Source organism: Equus caballus, chromosome 6 (assembly GCF_041296265.1).
Source record: "Equus caballus isolate H_3958 breed thoroughbred chromosome 6, TB-T2T, whole genome shotgun sequence".
NCBI lineage: Eukaryota > Metazoa > Chordata > Mammalia > Perissodactyla > Equidae > Equus > Equus caballus.
Window position 1 is genome coordinate 82,110,469 of NC_091689.1, and position 20,122 is coordinate 82,130,590.

General features: G+C 54.7%; 3 protein-coding genes across 13 annotated transcripts in view; 1 reads left to right on the plus strand and 2 right to left on the minus strand.

Moving 5' to 3' along the window:
• SCN8A (sodium voltage-gated channel alpha subunit 8) overlaps positions 1–10,090 on the plus strand; it is a 176,351-nt gene extending 166,261 nt beyond the window's left edge. For all 11 annotated transcript variants that reach the window (XM_070271444.1, XM_070271445.1, XM_070271447.1 and 8 more), the window contains one exon: positions 3,558–10,090. In XM_070271444.1, the coding sequence (XP_070127545.1) occupies positions 3,558–4,705 (1,148 nt within the window). In that variant the 3' untranslated portion in view covers positions 4,706–10,090. The remainder of the gene's footprint in view (positions 1–3,557) is intronic.
• A 749-nt stretch (positions 10,091–10,839) lies between these two features.
• On the minus strand, positions 10,840–12,149 carry TMDD1 (transmembrane and death domain 1). The gene has a single exon (XM_070271452.1). The coding sequence runs from the start codon at positions 11,788–11,790 to the stop codon at positions 10,936–10,938; it is 855 nt and encodes a 284-aa protein (XP_070127553.1). The 5' UTR covers positions 11,791–12,149; the 3' UTR covers positions 10,840–10,935.
• Positions 12,150–14,102: 1,953 nt separating this feature from the next.
• Positions 14,103–20,122, minus strand: part of FIGNL2 (fidgetin like 2) — a 28,361-nt gene continuing 22,341 nt past the window's right edge. Inside the window, exon 2 of the mRNA XM_023643594.2 lies at positions 14,103–18,721. Within this exon, the coding sequence (XP_023499362.1) occupies positions 16,749–18,710 (1,962 nt within the window). The 5' untranslated portion in view covers positions 18,711–18,721 and the 3' untranslated portion in view covers positions 14,103–16,748. The remainder of the gene's footprint in view (positions 18,722–20,122) is intronic.

A 20,122-nucleotide genomic window follows, 5' to 3' on the forward strand; every position in this document is an offset into this window, starting at 1 on the left:
CCGACTGGCCCTGAGGACGAGATTCCTGGGAGCGCGACGAATTCCACAGGTCTGCAGTGCAGGCAGCTTACTCACAGCTGAAGGCCGTGTGTACCCCCACGTCATCCCATGGGCCCGCCCAGCAGGTTACGTGGCCGAGGGGTTTCTACTGAGTCTTTAGAGTAGGCTTGGATTGTAAATTCTGTGGTTGGGGGGCGGGGAAGATTAGATTTGATCCTTGCTTTCAAAAAGTTTAAATTCTAACAGAGAAGGTAAAAGAAATGTATTAAGGGGCCGGCCCCGTGGCCAAGTGGTTGATGAGTTCATGCACTCTGCTTCGGCAGCCCAGGGTTTCGCCAGTTCGAATTCTGGGCACAGACATGGCACTGCTCATGAAGCCATGCTGAGGCGGCATCCCACATGCCACAACTAGAAGGACCCACAACTAAAAATACACAACTATGTACCGGGGGGCTTTGGGGAGAAAAAGGAAAAATAAAATCTTTAAAAAAAAGAACAAAAACGAAATGTATTAAAAAATATGGCTACAACAGCAGTACAAAATGGAAAAAGGAATGGTGAGAGATGGTTGAGTTGGATGTTGATGAAGTGGCCTAGGGAGATTCTGGTGGTGATGGTAAGTGGTCGTGCTGCTGCTGCTGGCAGTGTGCATTTACCGTGTGCCAGGTATGATTTGAGAGTTCGTTCACTTGCGTTACCTCACTTGAGCCTTATGACAGCCCAGGAAGCGGGCTGTTGTCACCATAAAGAGTCCAAGGTCACTCAACTAGCAAGTGGCAGAGGCAGAACTCAAGTTGGTTTTTAACAGCAATTGTGGCATTTTGCTTCGCCAAAAAGGCCTGGAAGGGTGATGTCCTGGCAAGCAGAGGAAATGCTGTCCTGCTGTTTGCCCTCCCAGAACTTTTCCTTGACTTCCTAAAAAGTGTCTCGAAGGGTGAAACAGTGCCTTGGCTCCAGGTGGGTTTGACTGACTTATGCTAGCAGAAGTGGAGTGCCTGAGACCCGTGGGAACCAGTCCCAGAGTCTGGTGGCTACACTGGTTTAGCAAGGCGGTGGCTATGGGCACCAGGAGGCAGCTGGCCCTCCCCTTGGCCTGCGTCACTTTCTAGTTCTAGCTCTAGGATCAGACTGTGAAATGCATTTTTAAGCCGGGTTAACAATAGGGATTTTGCTGCAAGCCCAGTGAGAAACTCTGAAAGGTGATCAGTAGGAGAAAGATGTGATCCGTTTATGTTTTTCCAGGGCAGCATGTACAAAAGTGTGTTGCTATAGCAACAGTAATCCCATACATTTCTCCCCAAGAAAAGAATCCCATGATGAAATGACTTTGGTCGACATTGTACATTGACTTTCCCTTTGGAGGGTCACAGGACACATTAGCCTCTAGAAGACTCTTGGAAGGCCTGCAGTAAAGAATCCCGTTTAACACACCATCCTGCCTTTATTTGAGCACAGCAACCTCTGTTCAAGTAATAATAATGGTGTCTCATATTTTAATGCACATATTATGTGCTGGTCACTGTTCTCAGTACTTTACACTCCTTCCAACAACCCTCTGAGTATCGTGAGGAACTGAGGCACAGAGCATGTGGCTGGTCAGTGAGTGAGCAGGCTTCAAGCCCAGTGCCCAGCATTGAGTCCACACTCATAACCTCCCACAAAACGCTCTGGACAACGCTGCCCTTGTGCGCTGTTCTTGAACTTTCTCTGTCCACCCATCACTGAGTGGGATGGAAAACCCACAGGCCAAACCATGGCCCCTATTCTCAGATGGTACTTAAAAATAGAGAGGAAGAATAGAGTTTCTTTTGATGATTGGGATTTTTATTAAATATCATTAATTTGTTCAGAAACAGAAGTGTAGAAAATATCTTTTTAAATTAAGAGAAGCTGGGATAGCGCTAGCCCTGGCTGCTCCTAGAGGACCCCGTGAATGGTGCTCCCACTGCCCGGATTGCTGCCTGCCCCTCTCTCCCCGTCCCCCGGGACAAATGCACGCTCGTCCTATAAAACCTTCATCTGGCATGGTCTCCTCTCTGAAGCCTTACTTGCCCACCATATACGGAATGCAAGTAGTACATAAATTACCTGACTTCTTCTGGTCACTGGTTACGACTTAATTGACAAAGAAAAAGAAGGAGCTGAAATTTATCCTGGGTCCCAGCTGAGGTAGAGATTTTCTTGAAAGTTCAAACACCCCATGGAATTCCAGCTCCACCAGAGGCCCTAAGAGGGTACCTGGCCACTCTCTGAACTGACGGCATCTTGTCCCTTCCTGAAAGCTAAGATTCTTTGGTGGCTTGAAACTTTCAAATAAGGAGATTCCATAGCCTTCTGCGTGTCACTACTTCCGTATTTATGAATCCTTATAGTTGAAAGATATTTCCTTATTTAAATTAAATCCTTCATGTCAGTTGAAGCTCACGTTGTCTGGTCGGGGCCTCAACATCAAGAGAGGGAAGAGATGTCATCACCTTCCCTTCAGCTGTCACTTCCCAACCCTTTCATCTCCTCTTCCTTCTGTGGCCCTCACTGGGCTCCCATTATTGCTCTGTAGTTTAAAGGCAGGTGGTCTGGTTGAGGTGGACCCCTCGATGAATGTAGGCAGAAAAAGACCCTCTGGTTTGTATGTTTTCACACTCTACTTTTATATCCTACTAATGCCTTGATGTTATTATCTGCTCATACTGGTTTCTGATTTATGGCTTTAAACACAAAATCTAGAAGCTCTGAGTTAAAAGCCACTCATGAGAGGTCCCTTTAGTTTTCTAGGCTAGTTTGGTAGAGTAGGGACATGGGGCAATGAGAAACCAAAGATGTCTTTTCAGAGCTAGGAAGAAGATACTTTGGAAATTGGTGGTGTTAATGGAATAACTAAGACATCACAGCCAAAGGGGAGTGAAGTCCAGGGGTGGAGCCAGGGCTTCTCATTCATGGTTGTGGAAATGGAAATTTGATAGCATTTTGGAGAGGAATCAGTCTGCATGCACAAATCTGAAAAAAACTAGTTGTCCTTGAGTGGGAAACAGATAAATGAGGAACTATTCATAAAATGGAATACCATTCAACCGTTAAAATGAATGAAATTACTTTAACAGTGGAGCCCAACCTCACAAACATAATGTTAAGTCTCGAAAGCAAGTTAGAGAGCTGAAAAGACAGACACAGTATTATCCCTTAAACACGGTAGGATGCTATCTCTATGTTAGTTAGGGATCCACACTTAGCAAATGAGGAAGACACTGGAATGATACATACCATCTTCAGGATTGTGGTTGCTTCTGGGGATGAAGAGAGGAAGCAAATTTGGTAAAATGCTAGCGTCTATTAAATCTGGGTGTTAGGTACATAGGTGTCTGTTTTATTGCTTTCTCTGCTTTTCTATATGTTTGAAACATGTGACTTTCTTTTTCTACTGTGAGAGTTCTGATTGAATAGTAAGGCACTCATTCTATAAAGTCCTTTGAACTTAAGGGTCCATAGTGCCAGGTGAGATAAGTAAAGAGAAAGGGTGTCTCCAGTCTCAGTGACCTTTCTTCTTCTATTCCTCTTCTTAGGAATGTTCCTGGCTGATATAATTGAGAAATACTTTGTTTCCCCAACCCTATTCCGAGTCATCCGATTGGCCCGTATTGGGCGCATCTTGCGTCTGATCAAAGGTGCCAAAGGGATTCGTACCCTGCTCTTTGCCTTAATGATGTCCTTGCCTGCTCTGTTCAACATCGGCCTTCTGCTCTTCCTGGTCATGTTCATCTTCTCCATCTTTGGGATGTCCAATTTTGCATATGTGAAGCATGAGGCTGGCATCGATGACATGTTCAACTTTGAGACATTTGGCAACAGCATGATCTGCCTTTTTCAGATCACAACCTCAGCTGGTTGGGATGGCCTGCTGCTGCCCATCCTCAACCGCCCCCCGGACTGCAGTCTGGATAAGGAACACCCAGGGAGTGGCTTCAAGGGAGACTGTGGGAATCCCTCAGTGGGCATCTTCTTCTTTGTAAGCTACATCATCATCTCCTTCCTAATTGTTGTGAACATGTACATTGCCATCATCTTGGAGAACTTCAGTGTAGCCACAGAGGAGAGTGCAGACCCTCTGAGTGAGGACGACTTTGAGACCTTCTATGAGATCTGGGAGAAGTTCGACCCCGATGCCACCCAGTTCATCGAGTACTGTAAGCTGGCAGACTTTGCAGATGCCTTGGAGCATCCTCTCCGAGTGCCCAAGCCCAACACCATTGAGCTCATTGCCATGGATCTGCCAATGGTCAGTGGGGATCGCATCCATTGCTTGGACATCCTTTTTGCCTTCACCAAGCGGGTCCTGGGAGATAGCGGGGAGTTGGACATCCTTCGGCAGCAGATGGAGGAGCGGTTCGTGGCATCCAATCCTTCCAAAGTGTCTTACGAGCCAATCACAACCACCCTGCGGCGCAAACAGGAAGAGGTGTCAGCAGTGGTCCTGCAGCGCGCCTACCGGGGACATTTAGCAAGGCGGGGCTTCATTTGCAAAAAGACAACTTCCAATAAGCTAGAGAATGGAGGCACACACCGGGAGAAAAAAGAGAGCACCCCGTCTACAGCCTCCCTCCCATCCTATGACAGTGTAACTAAACCTGAGAAAGAGAAACAGCAACGGGCAGAGGAAGGAAGAAGGGAAAGAGCCAAAAGACAAAAAGAGGTCAGAGAATCCAAGTGTTAGAGGAGAGCAAAGAGTAAATATTGTACAGATTTAAAACTTGCAAGTGAAAGGTTGTTTACAAACTTCCTGAATATTATCAATGCAGAACAGCTGTGGAGACACTCTCCTGAAGATCTATACCAAACGTAGTCTGCTTACCATGTCACATGGTTGCATCTTGAGCAGTGACCTGCCAAGGGCAAAGGACCCTGCTCCCTGGACTCACAGATTTTCTAATGCTTGGGCAGGTGGTTACTGCATGTTCCACATCAGTCAATGCAACTTAGGACAAAACTAACAGGATACAAAAACAGAGGAGAGGCTGCCGGGACCAGCATATTTCCGTTGCAGCCAAATGGATTTTATTTTTTCATTTTGTTGATTCTCAGAAGCAGAAAGCATCACTTTAAAAGTTTGTTTGTTCATGCAAACTATATTTGCATTCTTACATTAGTTAAGCTAAGCAGCAAAAAGAAAAAACACACACACACTCACATTTAGCCCATGTCATTTAGTTGTCAGTTTCTTTGACATAAACCGCATCTTCTCCACATGGGCTTCACGTGGTTTGGAGATGGGTGGGGGAGAACAATCAGGCTTCTTCAGGCTGAGGAGGACTTGCTCAGGCCAATTCCAAACATTGTGCTCGTTCAATGCGTAGAAATGATTTGCATGATGGCATGCCGTGATCAGAAGTCATGCATGAGAACCATACACCACAGGACACTACTAATCCTGTCCCCTGCACTGGGTCAGCCTTTGGACAGGACCCGGCCCTGCACCGTTCACTGTATTTGGAGAAAAAATGGTAAGAGTTCCATACCCGCTGCAATTCTTTCTGAATTCTTAGAAGTCTTTCATACACCTCTGGGTAGGGAAACATAGCCAACCAATTGACCACTACCACCCACAAAAAACAAACCCAGTCCAACAAGCAGATGGATCCGTTGTGTGTATATGTTTAACAGACATCTCTAACATACAGCCATTGTTGCACATTTTGAAAGATGAACTATTTAATGCTGCTCTGTGTCCCGTACATGGGGAAGCTTTGATCTCGAATGGCTTGTATTAATAATGTCACTGTAAAACCAAATCCTAGGGCTAAAAACAAAAATCAAAAGAAAAAAAGGTTCATTTGTATCTCGCAATATTTATGATGGTTGTTTAGCCTTCATACTGGAGAACTGACACTTACTTGGGGTAGAGATGAAAGTGCTATTCAAAGTAGCATGTTATCTCTGGGGGTAATTTGGGGAACTTCAAACAACCTTTCGTGGGGGGTTAAGGGGTGCTCACTTCATTAGTATCATGTCCTTCTGCATCGTGGCTTTCTCGGGGCTCGGGTCCATGTGGAGAGGGTTCGGATGTGCTGACCGGGCCTCTCTCTTCTACAGAGGCATCATCGCGGGCTTACACGCTGCATGATTCCTCTTGCCTCCATCACATTTTTCCACCAAGCAGGGCTGCCCTTACCCACATAGGCGGGTGAGGGCAGCAGCGTTGGGGCTACAGCTGTGGTTTATTTCATTTGTTATTAGAATAGTCACTGGTGGGACCTGAGGTAGAGATGGAGCTGCCTCTGAACCAAGCCCACTTGGTTTCTTTATTGCACTGGTTCTCATGAGAAAGCGACCTAATGCTAATTCTTAAGATGTTCCAGCTTCCCCCAGCACATTCCCTTTCAGCCAGTTTTGCTGTGTGCTTAGCAACCTGCCCATTGTCATTGGAGGCTGGCTTTGGGGGGAGCGTCGTATCTTCCATTCCATCTCCTGCTTTGGGAAAGACAGTTCCTAGTCCAGGGGTTTCTCATCCAGTGACTAGATTTCAAAGCCGAGATGCTGCAGTGGAATGTGTCAGGAAGTCTGTACAAAGAATGAGGAGAGACTCTGGCATGCAAACCCAAATAAATTCTTCCTGAACCCTGCAACAGAGGGGAAAAAGCCACCCGTAATCAGACACACCAATCTGCCTTGCAGTCGAAGCACTGTGGATGTAATCGCACAGTCCACCTGACGAGCTTTGTGTAGAACAAACCACAGCGAGTCAGTAAGCAGAGCTTTCTGTCCTGGTGGACCGTTCGAAACTGTCCAGCTCTCGTAAGCCTGCTTCTGCAGCATCACCCGTAGGACTTTCTGTGCTACACCCGATACAGGCTGGGGAGGCATTCCTTTCGGTGACCCTGCTAACTGCTAGGATGGATGTGTAGTAACATGCACAGGCTCCATCGTCAACAGCACAAAACAGAAGCTGACACGTGTGGTTATTCTTTTTAAGAGAATTATAAATACTGTAATATATCATTTTATTTTATTGGCATGCCTTTTTGTAAATACAAATTATTAACTTATTAAATAGGAAATGGCTTCTGGCTTATGCCATTGTCATGTTTATTTTTATTTTTTATACTTTTCTTTCTTCTTAGAACTTAGAGATGCTGTCAGCCAATGTACATCCCCAAACCAGACAGACAGACAAAAAATTTTTTATTGCTAATGGTCTTTTCCAAAACAACAAAAAAATATATATTTTTGTTCCAATGTGCAATAAATTCTAACCACTTCTATGCAAGATTTGGCTAAACTTCATAATTGTTCTTAGGTCTTGAGATGGGCAACAGAGCTATGAGATCCTGCTCGCTACTCCAGGCACTCATGCTAGTGATGTCAAGAGCTACTAGAGCATATTAATGAGGTTTTTCTGAGATCGGACCTTGTCCTTCCCCAGACCCTGATCCCAGCCAGCAAGCTGTCTCCTCAGTAACATACATGGGCCTTGGTATCTGACACCTGTCAGCCAGCTTCATAGGGAAGAAGCCACCTCCACTCTATTGAAGTTTCACTTTTCTTTTTTAAACTTCTCCCGCCTTCTTTTCCGTCACCCACCGTCCCTCCACCCACTCACTCACTCGCTCACTCGTCGCCCTGCTCCACACTTCTTTGGTAGTAAATGACACCATCACCAGCAGTTTACACCCGCAGTTAACAGGCATTGAACTGAAAGCATCAGCGATGACGTTTTCGGACGTCTTCACTGAGTGGGTATGTGGCAATGCTTTGCCAAATATTAACGAGGCCACTCAAAAAGCAGCAGCAGCCACAGTATCACTGCACATATATATATATAAAGATATAAATACAATATAAATATTTATTTTTTGTAGCCAGGTCCTTGGTGCAGTATTTGTACTCCACAATCCACCTTTAAAAAAGGACAAAGAGCAAAAAGACGTGTGATGCTGTTCCTTTCAGATGCAGAGAGGCAAAGCCACTGAGCAGCAGCGGACACGGTTGCTGGTCTGTGTGTGAAAACACTTTCCCCTCTTCTTCCCTCAACCTCCTTGTCACTCAGGACGAGGAGACTCCGTGATTTAAGGTGGAGGGCCAGAGTGGGAGAAACTTCCCGAGTCCACGGGACCCACTCCCACTCCTCAGTAAATGAGCCACTTCCGGCATCAGAAGTCGACTGCGAGAGATCAGCGGAAACTCCCAGTCAGGCCCCGAATGACAATGCCCAGAGTTCTTTTATTTTTCACCGCAACCAATGTCAACGTGTGACAGACCAGTAGGGAAGATCAGTGTTTTAGCGAATGTGTAGAGGCCATCACTGCTCTCAACGAGACGTGATCAAAAGTACATCAGTCACTACTAGAAGCCAAAAGGAAACAAAATAAAAATGAGCCTTTTTACTGTACAAGGGAAGCCTGTCTTGGTGTGCGTTTGTTGCTTGACTATCCCAATTCTTGAGTCCTGGGAGGGGTTTGGGAATTGGGACCTTAGCACCTTTGGGGAATGGAAGGAAGAGAAATCAGAGGGCCTCTCACAAGATGCTGGCTGAGAAGTAGAGACTGGAGAGAAGCAAGGTCCTGACGCCCACATCCCCGCTCACCCATTGCATGTGGCATCCCCCGGCCGGGCGGTGCTTACAGGAAACCCCTTCCTCGCCAGTCTACCTAGCAGAGCTCCCGAGAGGATGTCAGCCAACCCAGCTGGGCTGGCCTTCTGTCTTTTTCACCAGTATGTAAAGAAAAAAACTATCCCAGTGCCCCAAAGCTCAGGCAAGCACGATGCCCACCAGCCTCCACTCTGCTAGCTAATGCTGGGCCCTGCCCTCCATCACCCTGACAGATAAACCAGCAGACTAGGGCTGGTCTCATTCACATTCGTGCAGGGGAGAGGGGCGCCCCTCCCCCTCCCTCCCCCTGCCCTGCTTTGGGGACATCCCTCTCTAGGCCATGTCTCCCGGTCCAGGAACACTCAGGAGGATTTTGAAGTGCCCACTCTAGTCCACTCCAGTAGCTCCACTCTGGAGAGAGATGGCTGGTAGGTCAGTCCCCATCCTTGTCCCCTCGGCCCCCAGCCTCCAGGCCTGCTATGGAGGTGAGATTGCCATGGGTTAGGACTTTGTGACTTGAGTCCTGGGCATCTTCTGTAACGATGCCTCTTTCTTTTCTCAGATGTTGCCCAAAGTTTTGCAAAAAGCTTCGTTGATTTTCAGGTACCCCCACCCCTAAAGAATCGGCTGCAATTACTCAGCCAGGGGGACATCAGGAGAGAAGAGGAAGTCAGGGTTGGGAGGGGCCCAAGGTTGGCACAGAGTCTGCGTTGTCACCCAGCTCTATGCTTTCTTGGATCCCCTTTCCAAGATTTCCTCCATTAAAGCGCTCCTGAGGCACCCCCTGCCCCTGCCCCCCACTGCTGTTTGCTGTACATAGAGGCTAAGTGGGGTGGGGTGGGCGGGTGTGCACGTGTGGTGTGTGTGTGTGTGAAGAATGTATATAGGTAAAGGGGAGCGTGGTCCAGTGGTTCCAGAAAAGGGACAGAACTCCTGTGTTCCATCCCCAGCTCGACTGCTGGCTCGCTATGTGGCCTTGGGCAAGTCACTTAACCTCTCTGTGCCTCAGTTTCCCCATCTGTAAAATGGGGATAATAATACTGACCTACCTCACAGGGGTGTTGTGAGGCTTTAACTAAATGTTTTGTAAAGTGTTATTGAGATACAGAGGCAAAGGCACTAGGGAAGGGCAAAGTATAATTTGGACTTCGGAAGATGAAATGGTACCATAAATGCTGCTATTCTGAGAGCCATTTTAAACTGCACTGCTCCAACCACCCCCGCTTCTCATCACCAGGACAGCAGGTCGAGAAAATGTCTTTCCTTTCACTTGCTTCTGGGGTTTGTGATTATTCTAGACACTATTTTTTCCCCTTGCTGTATCTCCTTCCCTCACCCCCTCGACTTGTTCCCTGCTCCGTTTATGCAGAAATGGCAGAAATGCTTGAGAAATGAGAATGTATAAGTGGATTGGAAGTTTATAGTCTGAAAATTCAATTTTACTTTGTACTGTACATCTTTTTACTTTAGAATTTGCAATAAAGGGTTACGTCAATCTTGTTTTCAACTCTCCTCTTGGACTGGCCTGTCATTCTGTCACTGCTCTCACACCAGAGCCCCTCAGCCCAGGGTGGATGGGGAGTCAGGCATTCCTACCCAGAAGGACCCCACAGCTGTCCTCCTGCCTCCTCCTGTGGCAGGGGCTCAGTCTCAGCAGAGTCTGTGAAGGCTCAGCTCGCCCAGGCTCAGCTCCTGGGATGGGTCGGCGGTGCCCGCCACTCGGCGTGGGAAAGGTTTGGGGCTCCAACAGCCCTTCAGGAGGCCTCGCCTGAGTGGGGAGAGCAGCGTCGAGGCAGCAGCCCCTCGAGGTGGGCATGCCTCTAGCTGTGCTGCCCCCTGAACACTCCAGCAGGGCCTCAGAGTAAACAGGGGCGCCGCGTCCCATTCCGGGCCCATCGTGCGTCCCAAGCTCCCTTACTGCGCACAGGTCATTCCCTCTGGAGCTCAGACGCAGCTCAGGCAGCTCTGGGTTCAAAACCCCGACTATGCCACTAACTAGTTGTGGCCTGAGTTCCCTCATGTGTAATGGAGATAATACCTTCCTTCTAGGGTTTTGAAAATCATATCAAATAAGGTTTGTAACTGCTTAGCATAGGGCCTGGCACACAGTTAGTGCTCAATAAATGGTGGCTCTTAGTGGAAAAGCAGTTGCGACATAAGGAACTACAGGGGACGAGAATTGGAAGGCCCCCGCGCCCCCTCCGTAGATTGGCCTGGAGCCCCTCCGTCCCCTGACAGCCACCCGTCGGCTGCGCGGGTCATTTCCAGCGAACCAACACACCGACCGCTCCCTGCTGTGCGAATTTCGTCACTTTTATAGTTGTCGACGGCAGCGTCCGCCCAGCACCAGCCCCGCTTTACAGCCGCAGGCGAGCGGGCACCTGGCCGGCCAGCAGCGCGGGCCGCGGGGGCGCGGTCCGGAGCGGCTGGGCCTGCCCGCGGCTGGGCCTCCCGACGGGCCTGCGCTCGGCGGGGGCGGCCAGGCCGGGGCCGCGGGGCCACGCCGGGTCGCCGTCGCCGCCCGTGATCCACAGCGTGAGCAGGACGAGCAGCGCGCCGGCGCCCAGCGCGCCCACGAAGCCGCCGAGGAGCCCGAGCGCCAGCGGCGCGGCCCAGGCCGCAGGGCTCCGCCCGTAGGGCGCGGGCGGCCGGCGCTCCACGAGCAGCTCCAGCGCGTCCCAGGCGGGCTCGCGGCGGGCGGCGCGGCGGGGGCGCGGGGCGGCGGGGGCGGCGGGCGCGGCGGGCGCGGCGGGGGCGGGCAGGTAGCGCCCGCCGAACCTGCGCAGCTGCAGCGTCGCCTGCTGGTGCAGGCTCTTGCCCAGCTCGCGGGCCACGTCGGGGCGGCCGCTGCGCCGGAGGGCCCGGGCCACGCGGTCCCAAGACAGGGACGGGGCCTTGGCCGCCAGCCAGGCCGCCAGCCCCTCCCTGCAGCCGTCGGAGACCTCGGCTGCCTCCCGCCGCCGCCGGCCCGGTTCCACCGTGGGCTCCGGCCGCTCGACCCTGGCCAGCCGGTCCTCCGAGAGCCGGGCCAGCTCGGCCTCGACGCCCGGCTCCGGCGCCTTCAGGAGCGACTGGAAGTGGCCGCACTCCTCCGGGGTCAGCAGCTCAGCCAGACGGATGGCCGCGTGAGGGCCCATAGCGTCCACGGCGTCCGCCGGAGCCAGCGCCCAGCCCCAGAGCGCCAACCCCAGGGCACACGCCGCCATAGCCATCGCCGCGGTGACGGGGCCCACCGAGTGTGGGGGAGGGGCTCCGAATGCCCGCGGGTGGGGGAGGGGCGCCTGCCACCGCACGTCGTGGGGGAGGGGGCTTCCTACTTTCAGGGACGCGGAGGGCGTCTCCAACACAGGCGACTTGTTGGAGGACCTCCTGACACCCGGGAACTGGGAATGAGAGTGAGGGTCTCCCAACACCCAGGAATTGGAGTGAGAGGGTTTCCCAATACCCAGGGGTTTGGTGGGACTCAGTACCCCCCGGAGGCTGGGATCCTGCGCCCTCGTATTGAAAAGCCTGTCCTCGGCCTCCTGGCCGCCCCACTGATGCCTCAAGCGTAGCAAGTCTCTACTATCTCTTCTAACCGGTTTACCCGCCCTCGTCCTCCACCTGAAGCTCTAGACACCTTGCTCTCCATTATCGCCGATATCCAATCAATTCCTAAAGGCTCTTCCTACCTACTGAATACTAATGTAGTATTCATAGCCTCTGTCATTTCCCATCCTCCCCGCCCTGGGTATCCAAACCCTCAACCTCGCCTGTCTGGACAAGGTACGGTCCTCCGCAAGTCCTCGCCTCGCACAGACACACTCTAGGGCCCCACTCGCTACACTTGTTTCCTTTCCCCAAGCAAGCCTGGCTCTGGCTCTCCTTTGGATGTTGGCCAGCACTCTTTGCTCTGCCTGGGCCACTCCTCAGCTGACAGGTCCCTTCTGGGAAGCCCTCCCTGACTCCCGGACACACCCTTTGCCGAGTCCCCATTAGGCACCTCCTCTCTACTCCCACGGCACTGCCCGCTGCTCTGGCCTTTTACTGTCTCCTCCACTAGACTGGAAGGTCCATCCACGGTCCCCATGGCAACTAGTGCATAATAGGTGTTCAGGAAAGATCTGTTGCATCAGTGTGTGAATTCTTAGCTTGCAACTTCCTCCCCACAACATGCACACAGGCTTGATCATGGGGCCTCAGCTCTTCACGGGCAAGGAAGGGTCTCGGGGTGCAGTGTTGCAGTCCCAGTGATTGCTCCAGCCTTACTTCCTCCCTCCCCCTGCCGGCACTTTAAGGTCTTGTGACAAACCACGCGTATGGTGCAATCTCCAGCCAGCATTGCTTTGCCAGGCTGTACCCAACCCTGCCCAGGAAGTTTTTGTGACACCACCACCACCACGAGGGGATCTTTCCTGGGCATTCTTGAGATGACCTGTGCATCCTCCATCACGACACTTACGTGGAAATTAATTCGAGGATTTATTCAACGTTTACTCAGTGTCTTCTTTGTACCAAATATCGTGCCAGTTGTATTTTCAAATGATCCATTTTTGAGCTTTTCCCACCCTGTATTGCGGGCTCTCCAGAACAGTGGCTGTGCTTAACCATTTCTGTATCCTCAGTGCTACGCACAGAGTCTGCACAGGGTACATGTACAATAAATCAACTAGAGTGCAAGGGGGTCTGGACCCCCCAAAGGCCCCTTCCCCCACCCAGTCCAGGCACACACAATTGTTTCTCTCCCAGGGGAAACTGTTTGCTCCATAAGGTCTCCCCTTGGGCTTGCTTTGCCTCCCGAAAGCCCAGCTATGCCCCAAGCCCTGAGCCCGCAGCAGCCTGGGTGCCCGCTCCCCTTGCACTCTGGGATTTTCAGGAATTGTGCTTAGTGCATTCAAGGACCTCAGGAAGTGGTGGGTCCAGACCTCTCACAGGTACCTCCACACAGCTTTTTCAGCAAGATGCTCCTTCCTAGTTTTCTCTCCCAATTTATGATCAGCTGTCAAAGACAGAGCTTGGGGATTGACAGATGCTGGCAGACAAAGGATCCCATGTGACCTTAAAGACTGGAACTCGCTGCCTCCACACCCTGCCCTCTGCCCGCTGTCCCTCCATCCAGGAATGGGGGACAAGCGCAGGCCCAGCCCCCAACAAGGGCTGCCATCCAGTTCCGGGTGACGCTTCCTCCTCAGCCTCCCTTTCCTCCATGCATTCATTTGTTCATTCATTCACTCATTCAGCAAACATGGGAGCCGTTCTTTCCCCTCACATTTCAGGGCTCGGGGGATATGAGTCAGTCCCAGAGCCTCTGAGAGGTCAGAACTGCAGAAGGGCCTTCCCTGTCCGGGGGCTTTTCACCCCGCGGCCTCACTGCCCAGCACCTCGTAGGCACTTGCTGTGCCAGAGCGAACAGGAGTCCCACCATGACGTTTTGCTGAAGAAACAGAAGCACCCACAGAGCCACACCCATGGCCCTGGAGACTGAGAGCCGGCATTCCCCACAGGGCTCCCCACATCCTGCTGCCCCCAAGAAATCCTCTGGAAACCACGTCATCACTTTAATACTGTGTAATACTTTCTTTTAAAATACAGTCTCTTCTGAGGTAGACAGACCACAACTGCAGAGCATCGTCAGACAGGAGATAAATACGTCCATGTACAACACGCAGCAAAATGAGGTAGAAATGGTTACAGCTGAAGGAGGGGACCCCAACCCCAATCTGGGTAGAGGAAGGAGAGGGCCAGCTTGCGAGTCTGCCCCCCCCCCAATCCCTGCCCCTGGATTCTTTGGTATGCCCCCCCAACACTGCCGGAGCTGGACCTGCCCTTCCCCACCCACCCCAGTGCCCATGAGGTAGGTGCTAGTAGACTGGGGGCTGTCTCCTTGTGCAAAGTTCCCCAAGGCCAGCAGAGGAGGCAGTGGGGGCCCTGGGTCTCGGTCAGTGAGCTCTTCCCCAACCCCCAGAGCCGCCTGCCTCTTGAAGGGAAGGCTGGGATCCCAACCCCACTTCCCTGATGCCTTCCGCCACCCCCCACATACACACACACACCTGAGACGACCTCCTCGCTCCCTGCTCCCTCCCAGGGCCTTTCACAGACAAGAACCCGCAGCCCACTGCTTCTGGGCCGCCGAAGGCCTGCAGTGAGCCAGCTCTGAGGAGAGGAGGGCCAGAGACCAAGGGGAAAAAACAGAGCAGCTTTCCTGTTCGCACTCCTGGGCAAGCACAGGCCCTCAGCACCTTGGCACCTGAAACGTGCCCCACGAACACCCTTCCAGCTGGGAGTGGGAGAGGTACAGAGACTGCCGGAGCTCTAAGGCCAGCAGGACACAGGGCGGGAGGCTGGCGCTGGAGAGAAAAGAGGTAAGGGTGTGGGCTGGTCCCTCGCCTCCTTTGGACCAAACGTCAGAGTTGTGAAATGGGCTCCCTGAGGGGAAGGGGACAAATGGCTGAAGTCCCATTGGGAAATTGGTGGGAAGGAGAGGAATATGGTTCCCACAAGGACGGGGCCCCATGCCTGGGCTTCTGGTGGGAAGTCTGGGTGGGGCTGAGAACAAGCCCCCACTGTCAGGGATAAACAGCCTGCCCATCTCCATACCCTCTCACAGCCCCTGAAGCTCAGCCCTAGGACCCTGGGAGAAAGGGAGAGACACACTTCCCCATAGAACCTTCTAAAATGCTGAGTCCTCCTCAGAGCTCCCCAGCAGATGAGGGAGGCTGAGACTGTAATCAGCTTTTTGCCAGCCAGCCTTGTGGCCAGACTGTCTGCCCTCCTGAGGGAATCCTCTTGGCATAAGCTACAGGAGACTTCTGCCTAGGCAAGGGCCAGCGAGATGACCTCTATGGGGAGTTTCTGCCGGGGTCATCGTCCCGTGTGGGCCCTTTCAGCCTACTTTGTGGGTCTGGGGCAGGAGGTGGGCACGGGCATCCCAACTCTGGATAAAGAACCCTTCACAGAAAACACAGCTGAGGGCTGGGGCCCGGCGAGGAGAGCCATGGGACGGGAACAAGACCTTCCTCTCCAGTCCCACCACCCCCTCCTCCACACCCCTGCCTACAACCTGGGACCTGCCGGGGAAGCCCTAGAAATACATTCTGCTTCTATCCCAGGAAGAGGAGGGGTTTCTGCGTGGCCTCTGGTCTGCCTCTGCCCTCGCCGGAAAGTCTCTCACTTTCTGAGTCTTCCGGGAGAATCTGCTGGGGGGGCGGGAGGGGGGGTGGGGGTTGGGGACAGTCCGAGTAGGGACACACAGGAGAGCAGCCAAAAACTAACATTCTTTCTGAGGTCAGTTTCTTCCTGAGTTGTCAAAATAAAAAGAAAAACAGCAAATTCTACACATCTTACAAAAATAAGAGGCCTAAAATATTGAACAAGCTACATTTCTGGGATTTCCCCCTCAAAAACAAACAACAAAAAACCCTTCTTTGGGTGTTCTATTTTTGTTTTTTTTTTTGTTTTTGTTTTTTTGCTTGACCCTCTCAGACCCAAGGTGTCAGCTGGGTGAGGGATAACAGGGTGGGAGGGAACTCCCTACCCGCTCCTCCCCAGCCCCTGGACCTCCAGATCTCCTGCAAAGGGACACTGCAGTCTTTGAATGAGAGGGACAGAAGGCAGGGAGAGGCACCAAGACACAGAGAGGCTGGAGAGCAGAACAGAGAAGGAAGCACAGAGGGTGATGGATAGAGACAGGGGAGAGAGAAGCAAAAGAGAACAGGGCCAGCAAAGGGGGAGGGGGCGGGCGGGTGACAAAGCGAAGGGGACAGAAAACTACGCGATGCAAAGGGGGAGGGGAGTGGGGGAAAGCAGGGGAGCCATTCAGACAGCGAGGAGACAAAAGGATTGTGGCGAGAGAGCAGGAGTTCCTTAGGCCCCGGATCTGCCCGTCCCTGGGGCGGAGATGGCAAGCTTCCCGTCCACAATAAATAGGGAAAACCTGAGTACACAGCGCATATGGCATCTATCTGCCTAGCAGAAGCATTTTCCTTCCCACGAAAAAAATCCACCGGCAGCCCCCCCCCCCCCCCACCGGCCCCGCGGACCCACCCCACATTCCTCACTCGGGCGCCCTCCCAGCCCGGTTTGGTTAAACACATCCCTCCCAAACGGAGGGCACAGGGAGGGAGGGAGGGAGGAAGGGGCGGCGGCTCCAGCGGCCTCCCCCGGAGGCCGCAGTCAATGTCCGCAGCCGCCGTCAGTGTCCGGAGCCGTACATTTTGTCCCACTCCACCAACGAGTCCAGGTCCTTGGCGGAGGCCCGAGGGCCCACCTTGGCCAGCGCCGCCTCCAAGTCCTTGTAGGAGAGGGGGCGCTGCAGCCCTGGGAGGCCCGCCCCGGCCGCCGCCTGCTGGCACAGCTGGCCCAGCTCGCCCCCGGAGAAGCCCTGGGTGCCCTGCACCAGGGCCGCCAGCTCCCGCTCGCTCAGCGCGCAGCCGTGCTGGGCCAGCGCCCGCTGCAGGATCTGCCCGCGGGCCGGACCGTCGGGCAGCGCCACGTAGAAGCGGAGCGCGAAGCGCCGGCGGGTGGCCTCGTCCAGGGCCGCGGGCCGCGACGTGGTGCCCACGACCAGCACGCCGTCGGCCCCGGCCCCGCAGCCGCCGTCCAGGCAGGCCAGGAGCGGCGCCTGCAGCGCGCCCGCCGCGGCGGCGCCGTCGTCCCGGGCCGGCAGCAGGGCGTCCAGCTCGCTGATGAGCAGCACGGCCGGCGGGCGGCAGCGCGCAGCCGCGAAGGCGGCCTGGAGGAGGCGCGCGCCCTCGGCGGCGCCCGGCGCGGCCAGCGTCGCCCCGCGCAGGCGCAGCAGCGTGGCGCCCAGCTGCGTGGCCAGGCAGCGGCCCAGCAGTGTTTTGCCGGCGCCGCGCGGCCCGAAGAGTAGCACGGTCCGCGGCGGGCGCGGGCTGCCGGGGTAGGCGGGCGGCCTCAGCAGGGGCCACAGCAGCTCCTCCTCCAGCGCCGCCTTGAGCGCGCCCTGGCCCGCCACGTCCGCCCACTGCACCGGGGGCCCGCACTCCACCATCTTGCTCGTCGCCAGCTCCAGGGCGCCCGGGTCCACGCCCTTGGGAGGCTCCCCCGACGGCACGGCGAAGCCCCCGCGGGGAGCCGGCGCCGGGGCGCGCTCTGGGAACTTTTCAAAGGGCTCGAGGGGCGCGCCGTAGACGGGGGAGCCCAGGACCTTGAGCGGGACGCCGGCCCCGTACTTGCCCGACGCCTCCTCGGCGACGCCCGGCGGCTTCGCCCGGAACCCGTTGCCCCGACAGTCGCCGTTGTCCGCCGCGGGGTAGGGGGCGCCGTCGGCCGCCGGGGCCTTGGTGGGCTCGTAGACGTACTTGCGGTAGCGGCCGTCGGCGCCCTCGTCGGACGCCTTGCGCTTCAGCGACACGCCACCCTCCGGGAAGGCGTAGGGGGCGGGCGCGGGCCGGGGTGGGCCTGGCGCGGCCAGGGGCGTGGGCGCCGGCAGCCCCGAGGTCAGGTAGGAGCCCGGGCCCGGGCCCGGCGGCGGCGGCAAGGCGCCGTAGCCCGGCTGCGCGGCGTAGCCCCCCGCGGGGTAGTTGTAGAGCGGCCCCGAGGGGCCGTAGCCCGGCGGCGGCGGGGGCTGCAGCAGCGCGGCGGGGGGCGGCGGCGGCAGCGCGGCGGCGCCCTGCGCGCAGTACCCCGGGGCCAGGTAGCCCCCGCCGTAGCCCGCCGTGTACTCGGGCGCCGCCGACGGGCCCCCGCACGCATTGCCGGCGTAGAGCGGCTCAGGCAGGTTCCCGGCTAGAACCGGAGAGCCCCCGAGGCCCCCGGAGCCGCCCCCGCTGCCCGACTTGGTCCCCGGGAGGCCCTCGTGGAGCGATGCCAGAGGGTAGGGCGGCTCCGGCCCGGGCCAGGGCTCGGGGTCCCCCTTGGCGCCGTTGAGGAAGGCGGCGTCGCCGTAGCCGCCCAGGGCGGGGCGCTCGTAGGGTGAGTCCAGGACCCCCGAGTACTTCTCTGCGTAGCGCTTGAGGAGGTTGGAGGCAGTGAGGGCAGAGATGTCGTCGTGTGCCCAAGCATAGTGGCAGCGCTGGCGACCCCCAGGGGGCAGTTCCAACTTGTGGGCCGGCGACGGGGTGGTGGAGGAGACGTCCAGGTGCTGCTCTGGCCACTGGTTGAGGGGCTGGGCGTGTTCCGGTGTCCAGTGCATCTTCGACAGAGCTGCAGGCAAGAGAAACAGCTAGTGAGGTGCTGCAGAGCCTCTGAGGACCCCCACGGCAGCCACCGGCCAACCCGCTTCGACTGCAGCTTGGGGCGGGCTGGTTTCCCGCATCCACCACCCACCCGTCTACCCTCCTGGGGCATCCTTCTCCAGGCGCCAAAGACACGCCGCTTGCCTTGCCCCTCATGTCCAGGATTAAAGTTATCTGAAAATACTTAACTCAGACCCAAGAGGAATCTGGAAACGACACATTTGCCTAACTTCTTATAGGCAATGATTATTATTGTCTTGGCCACACCAGCGCTGCCCTCCAGGACACACGGTCCTTACTTTCAGACCTAATGTAGTGAAGGGTCAGGCGATGGGGGACACCCCAGCCCTAGAACAGTCAGCCCTAGGTGGGGCTCATTCAGGAACGTGTTTGCTGCATCCCCAGCATGGGCTGCACACTGAAGGCACCGGGGTAGTGTGACGATGAGGGAGGCGGGCCCAGGGCCCCGGCCTCATGGCCCGGCAGCTCAATAGTCCTAAGTGCTCTCTTCACCTCAGTCTTCCCTGAGGTTCCAGGGCCCTCCTGGGGCCTGAGGTCAGAGATGCCATCTGTGGCAGTGCTTCACCCTCTCTGGGAAACCCCAGGCGCTGACCCAGAAGCATTCACTTCCTTCCCACTTGGTTTCCTTTACTCTCCGCCTGATGAAGTCAGAGTAGCTGGGTCCCAGAGCCACCTTTGCACGTGACGGCTGTGTGCCCAGGGAGGTGCTGCCACCTGCCTCCTCCCCAACACGTGTCTCTCCCAGATACAAAAATGGTTATTTAGAATAGACAAACCATTCCAGAGAAGGTGGGAGAAAGTCAGTACACATCATAGAAAGTGGGTCACAAATTTCCCAGTAACCAAGTAACTCACTTTGTAAAGTAAAAAACACCACCATCCTCAAAAGAAGCAAAAATACTCCTGGCATAGAGATCATAGAACTTTTTGTCACGGACCTCAAGAAGCAGACCTGTGAGATGTAATAAACAATGTCTTCTTAGCCTTGCCCTAAACACAGCAGAAATGTTCCACAGCTCTTTCTTTTTTGTGTGTGAGGAAGATTAGCCCTGAGCTAACAGCTGCTGCCAATCCTCCTCTTTGTTGCTGAGGAAGACTGGCCCTGAGCTAACATCATGCCCATCTTCCTCTACTTTATATGTGGGACACCTACCACAGCATGGCCTGACAAACGGTGCCATGTCCGCACCCAGGATCCGAACCGGCTGACACAGGGCCGCTGAAGCGGAACGTGTGAACTTAACCGCTGCACCACCGGGCCAGCCCCTGCATGGCTGTTTCTTACACTGTCGCACAGCACCAGTCAAGGCATGAGCCAAACCTAGTAAAAGGGACTCGGGGCCCAGGG

Excerpts from the sequence above, each read along its gene's own strand:
- TMDD1 (XM_070271452.1), bottom strand. The coding sequence starts at position 11,790 with ATGGCTATGGCGGCGTGTGCCCTGGGGTTGGCGCTCTGGGGCTGGGCG.